This window comes from Neltuma alba, unplaced genomic scaffold (assembly GCF_004799145.2).
Source record: "Neltuma alba isolate B1F8T4 unplaced genomic scaffold, ASM479914v2 tig00001748_pilon, whole genome shotgun sequence".
NCBI classification, from domain to species: domain Eukaryota; kingdom Viridiplantae; phylum Streptophyta; class Magnoliopsida; order Fabales; family Fabaceae; genus Neltuma; species Neltuma alba.
Genome location: NW_021632591.1, coordinates 127917 through 134977, shown reverse-complemented (window position 1 = coordinate 134977; position 7061 = coordinate 127917). Strand labels below are relative to the sequence as shown.

Sequence of the window (7061 nt, the reverse complement as noted above, 5' to 3'; positions counted from 1 at the left end):
GTCAAAACAACCTGCCAGTAGTTCACTTCCCGCCTTTGGAAAATGACATATTGGATGACTTGGGGAGTACCGTTTCTATCGAGGAGGTGAAGAATGCTTTGTTTGCAATGGGTGCTTTAAAATCCCCAGGGCCTGATGGGCTCAACGCCCTTTTCTTCCAGAACCAATGGGAGCTGGTGGGTCCGTCACTTGTTCAGAAGGTTAAGCACTGCTTCGAAGAACCAAGGAAAATCAAAGACATTAACCACACCTTCATTGTGCTCATACCGAAAAGGGAGTATCCTGAAACTATTCGCGATTTTAGACCCATTAGTCTATGTAATGTTATTTATAAAATTATAACCAAAGTCATGGCCAATCGATTAAAAATGTGTTTGCCACAGGTGATATCCCCGAATCAAAGCAGCTTTGTTCCTGGACGAAACAGCTCGGACAATATTATCATAGCCCAAGAAGTTATACATTCTATGAGGAAAATGAAAGGCAAAAAAGGTTTCCTTGCCATCAAGGTTGACCTTGAAAAAGCTTACGATAGAGTTTGTTGGGCCTTTATTATGAGCTGCTTAGATGATCTTCAAATCCCGTCAAAGCTGAAAGAAGTCATTCATGCATGCATCTCATCCCCATCCATGCAAATACTATGGGAAGGGAGCAAAGCAGATATTTTCACGCCCTCCCATGGCCTCAGACAGGGTGACCCCATATCTCCCTACTTATTTGTTATCTGCATGGAGAGATTAGCACAGATGATTCAGCTGGAGGTGTCCAACAAGAAATGGAAACCTATAAGACTCGGTAAGAAAGGCCCCCCCTTATCTCATCTATTTTTTGCTGATGATCTTATGCTGTTTGCAGAGGCAAATATGGACCAGGTGGAAGTTATTAAGAATTGCTTGGAGACCTTCTGCTCTGCGTCGGGACAAAAAGTAAATGCCAGTAAAACCAGAGTCTTCTTCTCGGCAAATGTCAACCATACTCGATCAAGTCAAATGAGCAATGCGTTGGGTTTTGCCAGAACAGGAAACCTTGGGAAATACTTAGGAGTCCCACTACACCATGAACGAGTTACGACAGATACCTATCACTTTGTTCTGGATAAAGTACGAGCCCGGCTAAGTAATTGGCAAATATCTAAACTATCGCTTGCTGGAAGGGACATGCTCGTCAAATCAGTAATTACTGCCCTTCCCTCATACACCATGCAAACAGTCAACCTCCCCCTTCCTATTTGTGACCAGATTGAAAGGAAGTCTCGTGACTTTCTCTGGGGATCATCAAATGAGAAGAAAAGAATGCACCATTTATCCTGGGAAAAGGTTTGTCTAGAAAAGAAGTTTGGGGGTCTCGGAATGAGACACATTAAACAGCAAAACCGTGCCTTCATGATGAAACTTGGGTGGGGCCTTGTTAATGACCGACACTCTCTATGGGCTCAAGTTATTAGGGGAAAATATGGCTGCGGTGAAGACTTACTCCCACGCATCAACGATAAAAAAGTTGGGTCAAATACTTGGAGTGGGATAAAACAGAACTGGAAGAAAGTCAGGGAAGGAATCCAAATGGTTCAAGACAAAAACGGTGTGGATCGTGCCCGGTGGAAATGGGAGAAAAGCGGCGACTTCACCACCCGCTCGGCCTACTGCAGTCTCAACGACCAACCCCAGAATAGTATGGCGAACTGGGCAGCTCTATGGAAGCTAAAGATTCCACAAAGATGCAAAACCTTTGCCTGGATAATGATTCATGAACGTCTCCTCACAAATGAGGCTAAACTCAAACGCCACATGCACATTGATGGAACGTGCCCCCGATGCGGATCCCGTATGGAGAGCATCACCCATGCACTACGGGATTGTGAGGTGGTGAAAAGAATGTGGGCGAGTCACGTGAAACCAGAAGCCATGGACTGCTTTTTTAATGCCTCTCTACAGGACTGGATCAAGTTGAATATGAAACAAAATCCCAGTAATCAGGACTGCTATTGGAAAGGGATGTTCGTCGTCACCTGCTGGGCTATTTGGCGAAACCGGAACAACTTGGTTTTCAATAACGGCTCTAGGCAACTAGATGGCACGATAGAACATGCAAAGGCAATCCTTGCATGCATGAACAAGATCACAGACAAGCTTCACAACGTGAAACTGACGAGCACCTCAATGGCAGTGGAGGATGGAGGCAGGATTGCGGAAGGAAGATGTGTGATTGAAGTTGACGGCGCTTTCGCTTATGACTCGGCTGTAGCCGCGTGGGGTGGCATTATCCTGGACGACTCGAACCAGGTGAAGGAAGGCTTTTACTCGAGACTTAGCTCAGGAGACGCCTTGACGGCGGAGCTTTGGGGTTGTCTCCTCGGCCTTAAGCGAGCCTGGGATATGGGAATCCGTGATGCTGTGCTGAGATCGGACTGTTACGAGGCACTGCACCTGATACGAGGTCACGTCCCTGACTTACATGAGGATTGGTCCCTGATCATGGAAGTGAAGCAAGTCCTTAACAGAGACTGGCGAATCGACTTGAAGCAATGCCGGAGAGAGGATAATGCAAGAGCTGATACGCTCGCCAAGTTCGCATTGAACCTTAGCCCGGGATTTCAGATCTTAGGCCCCTCTAGCGTCATGAACGTGCTGAACGCAGAAGGCGTAGGATAGCTCATTTTTTGTCGACTTTTGATTCTCAGTTTGTTTGGTTTTCATTTCCTCTGCAATCAAAAAAAAAAAAAAAGAAGCCTCTTGCTTACTTTGCTTTAATAATCCTTTATAAGAGTCCATCCATCCATTTTTCTCTCCTACATCAAAATACCCCTAGCTAGCTAATATTTATTTTTCTTCTGCATGTGAATGAAAAGGCTCAATTTTTACTTTGGTGAAAAAACCATTACTAATTAATACTTCTCATTAAATGTTAGTAATAAATGTAAAAGAGTATTTGACATACTATTAGTTACGAGTAACAAATTAATACTAATTAATAAATTAGTTAAAATGGTACTATATATATATTTAGGGCCGAAAGAGAATATAGGGATGGAGGGGGTAGGTTGAAATAAAAATGAAAATAATAAGCATAACGGAGTTGACTTACTCGGTCCATTTGTTGTTCTAATATTGGAATAAAACTTTGATTCGTTGAGCAACCGCTGTTTTCGAAATCACCTTTGCGCATGACACGCCATCCACACCTTATTGTAACTTTCGCATCATTGCAGCCAGCATTGAATATGAAGGGAATCTGACTGCGCTCTCTTAATTCCATCATAGCACTGTTTACCTCTCTTTGTTTCCAAAACACGACCCAAAGGTGAGGAGACTTCCTTTTTTTCTCACCATCACAATCAAACGCCCTTAAATACTTGGTGGTTCTGGAATTTCCGTAACAATCACAAAGCCACCACAAGAAACACCGTTCTCTTGTGTCGGGTTCAGTGGAATAAAACTTGCTTTCTAACAGAGTGCATAATCCAATTCCCACCATTTCTTCCCAAGGAGGTATGTCCATGGACAAGAAAGCCCTACCCTCTTCATCCGTACAAAGATCAACTTGATTCTCAAACCATGACGGTATTTCACTTCCAGGTATAGTCACCGAGAGATTTTCGTTCATCCAAGTATCTTCCCCCTAAACCGATAAATAATCGGGCATCAAATTACATGGTATAATTGAAAACAAAGTAAACGTGTAGAATTCTATAATGATATATGGATATACCTGGTCCATTGTTGCAAAGAGATGTGACAATTGTTCGCCTCCCACTATTTCTAATGAAGGACATTCTTCTGCTTCCATGAAACATAAACTTGGCGGAGTCTGCGGCAACAACTGAAGTTCCGAGCAAGAATTCAACATCACACTATTCAAATTCAAAAGATTAGATATGCAGCCGGTAGGTAGATTCTTAAAATTGTTTCCACTTAGATCTAATCTCTTCAATGATGATAAGCCAGACAAGTCATCCGGAATGGATCCATCATCAATGCCGTAGAAGCTTAAATCTAATTCTGTCAGTGATTTAAGATTGAACATTGAAGCAGGCAATGTTAAGCGCTTATAAACTGAACGCCCCCAAAACATGTGCTTCCACAGAAGAATCATGCTCCAATAGTTTGAAATCGACCTTTTGCACCCATGGACTGACAATTTCTTGAGTTTCTCTAAACCACCAATGGAAGGAGGTATTTCTGTTATATCGGTTTCACTTGCGTTGAGCTCCTCCAAGCCTTCAATTTCATTCAACTTTTCTGGCAATCTAGAAAACTTTGAGCAGCCAGATATATCAATAACTACAAGGCGTTTCAAATTGTGGATGCTCTGAGGAAGACAAACAAGATTTTTACAGCCCCTTAATTTCAAAGTCTTAAGACCAATCAATAAGCCAAGTGACTCAGGAAGTCTGACTATATTTGTCTCTCCAACATCAATTGTTTCTAGATTTTTCATACTCTCTCCAAACTCTGGGAGAAATTTTACTTGAATACATCCACAAAAAACAAGTTCTTTAAGAGCAGTCATTTCCAATTTTTTTGGACAACGGGCTCTAAGATTTTTGCAACCTTTCAAATTCAATGCTTGAAGCTTTTTGAGTTGTCCAATTGAAATATGAAGGTCAACAAGTTTTTCACAACCTTCAAGTTCCAATCTTTCCAGGTTTGGAAGTTCCAAAAAATCAGGAGTTTCAATCAAGTTTTTGGAGTAACGCAAGTCCAAAATCTTCAAATTCTTTGAGCACTAGAAAAACAAATATATGAGAATCATTGAACAAAACACAATGTGCTAACTAGCATAATCAATTACACTATCAATAACATCAAAGGATAAGATATCTTACCAGGCTAAGTTTCTTTAATTTGCTATGATGCATTCTAAGATCAACAAGTTCACGCAGTCGGGTTCCAGAAGGAAGAGTGTTTAGAGGATATTTTGTCCAATAAAGTACTTTCAAAGCATGAGAAAGACATTTGAGGCCATGAGGGAGATGAAAGTCACTTGATATCATCAGTAATCTGAGGTTGTGCAATGTTAAAAATGCTTCAGGATCCCAAAATGCCTTATAAGATGTGGAGGAAACCATACCTTCTATTTTTTTTGTGCCTTGATAAACAACATTATGCAATGTTGGAAGTGGTTCAAGATCCCAATATGTGTCACAAGATGTGGACAAAACCATACCTTGTATTTCTTTTGTACCCTAATAAACAACATTGGTCACAAGAAAAATAGTATCAAATTTACTATACAAGAAATTAATAAGATGTAAAATATATTAAAACCAATAAGAGATAAGATCAATACTCACCAAATTGTTTTCCATAACTTTATCAATGTCTTCATTAGTCCACAATCTACTACGATTTCCAATATAATTAGAAGACTTATCCACAACAATTTTCCTACCCATTTGTTCCACCAAATCATGCATCACTAAAATATTGTCATAGTTCTTTAGCATAGACTTTTCCTGGAGAGTTGTTATTCCAATTTTTGCATTAAAACCATAACTTTCCAATATTTTTGTTATTTTGTTTTTGCTCCAACCATTGAAGAAGCAAGCAATATCTAAAAATATTGTTTGTTCTGTATCGGTTAATGCGTCAAAACTTATTTTAAGTGTCCTAAAAATATCTTTAGGTGGTTCTTTCTTCAACATGTCTAAAGCATCTTCCCATTGCACAGTACTTCTTCCATGGAAAAAGGAGCCCAAAATAGAGAGAGCTAAAGGAAGGCCTCCTGCATAATCACAAACAATTTTAGACAGCTCCAACAGATCCTCCTGAGGCTCACTTCTTCCAAATGCTTTCTGACAAAAGAGTTGAAGGGCTTCATTTGGGTTCATAGTTTTAACCTCATGTTGATATGCAACACACGCTCCACGCAACAAGTCTAAATGCCCAGTTGTTATTATCACTCTACTCCCAGCACCAAACCAGTTTGGGCTATTAGCCAAATTTTCTAGATGGCTTGTATGGCTAACATCATCAAGGATAAGTAAAACCTTTTTATTGCAACAACGGTTTTGGATTATTTCTTCCCTTCATAGCTGTTTTCAATTTCCATGTTTCTTATTTTGAGATGTGAAAGCAATTGGCTTTGTAACTGAAGCTCGCCACCATCTTTTTCTGAAGTTGCCCTGACATTGTGAAGAAAGCAACTAATATCAAATTGGCTATGATATTTCTCAAAAATAGCCCAAGCAATTGTTGTCTTCCCAACACCCCCTAAGCCCCATATTCCTACAAACCGAACATCTTTCGAACCTATCTTCAACAGTGGCTCCAGTTGTTCCACTTTATTGTCAATTCCAATAAGTCCTTCAGTATAAGGTGGCAATCTAGGACGTAATTTGGTCCACAACTCCTCAACCACCATGTCAACAAGTTCTGCTTCAGACCTACAAGTTACAATAACGAATGAATGGCCATGTGAAATATAACTTTTGATTTATTTTGTAATTATTTTTCCTCTAATCCTAATTATAAGACCTACAACTGAGGTCTTATAATTAAGACTGATGGTAGTATAATATTTGTTACTCCAATGTCTGCAATTGTTAATATTCTTTTCTTTCTGGATTATCAACACATTGACACAATTTCACTATTGGCAGCAGCTCAAACATGCAGCTCTTATTCATTTTTTTCAACAAGCGCCTTAATTTAGGGCATGTTTGGCAATATGATGAAACTATGGTTTTGAGATCCAAACCATTTGCGAAACAGAGGGAATTAACAAACCACGGTTTTGGGCTTAAAACCATGGTTTCAGAAGAAGTGAATCCATTCTGCTTCTGACTCAAATTGGAAAGTATGATTATGCCTGTCAGAGTAGATCTCAACGATAATATGACTTTAACACCCCTCAATTATCTATTTATAAACATATTTTATAAATATATATACACATATTAATTACATTATCTTATATATATATTATTAATTACGTTGGTAAGAAATATATTATTAACAATTTTATTCCTTCAAATTAAAATATATTATAAAATCTATCTTTTATGTAATTATCATATTAACTTATACGTTTTTTAGTAATTTGCAGATATAAAAAGTGCTTTT

At 39.2% G+C, this 7061-nt stretch overlaps 1 protein-coding gene across 1 annotated transcript; it reads right to left on the bottom strand.

The window, feature by feature from the left end:
- Positions 1–2689: 2689 nt before the first annotated feature.
- Positions 2690–5827, bottom strand: LOC114762609 (disease resistance protein RPP2A-like). The gene is made up of 4 exons (XM_028952123.1): positions 5291–5827; positions 3706–4722; positions 3082–3615; positions 2690–2698 (listed from the first exon to the last, which is right to left on the bottom strand). Exons 1-4 carry the CDS (start codon positions 5825–5827, stop codon positions 2690–2692), a joined length of 2097 nt encoding a protein of 698 aa, XP_028807956.1.
- Positions 5828–7061: the final 1234 nt, after the last annotated feature.

Bases quoted from the DNA above. Each gene is read 5' to 3' on its own strand.
- LOC114762609 (XM_028952123.1), bottom strand. From the start codon at position 5,827: ATGAACCCAAATGAAGCCCTTCAACTCTTTTGTCAGAAAGCATTTGGA. The intron at 4,723-5,290 runs GTGAGTATTGAT...TTGTTTTTCTAG, and splicing joins AAGTTATGGAAAACAATTTG to TGCTCAAAGAATTTGAAGAT. The intron at 3,616-3,705 runs GTATATCCATAT...TTATCGGTTTAG, and splicing joins TCTTTGCAACAATGGACCAG to GGGGAAGATACTTGGATGAA.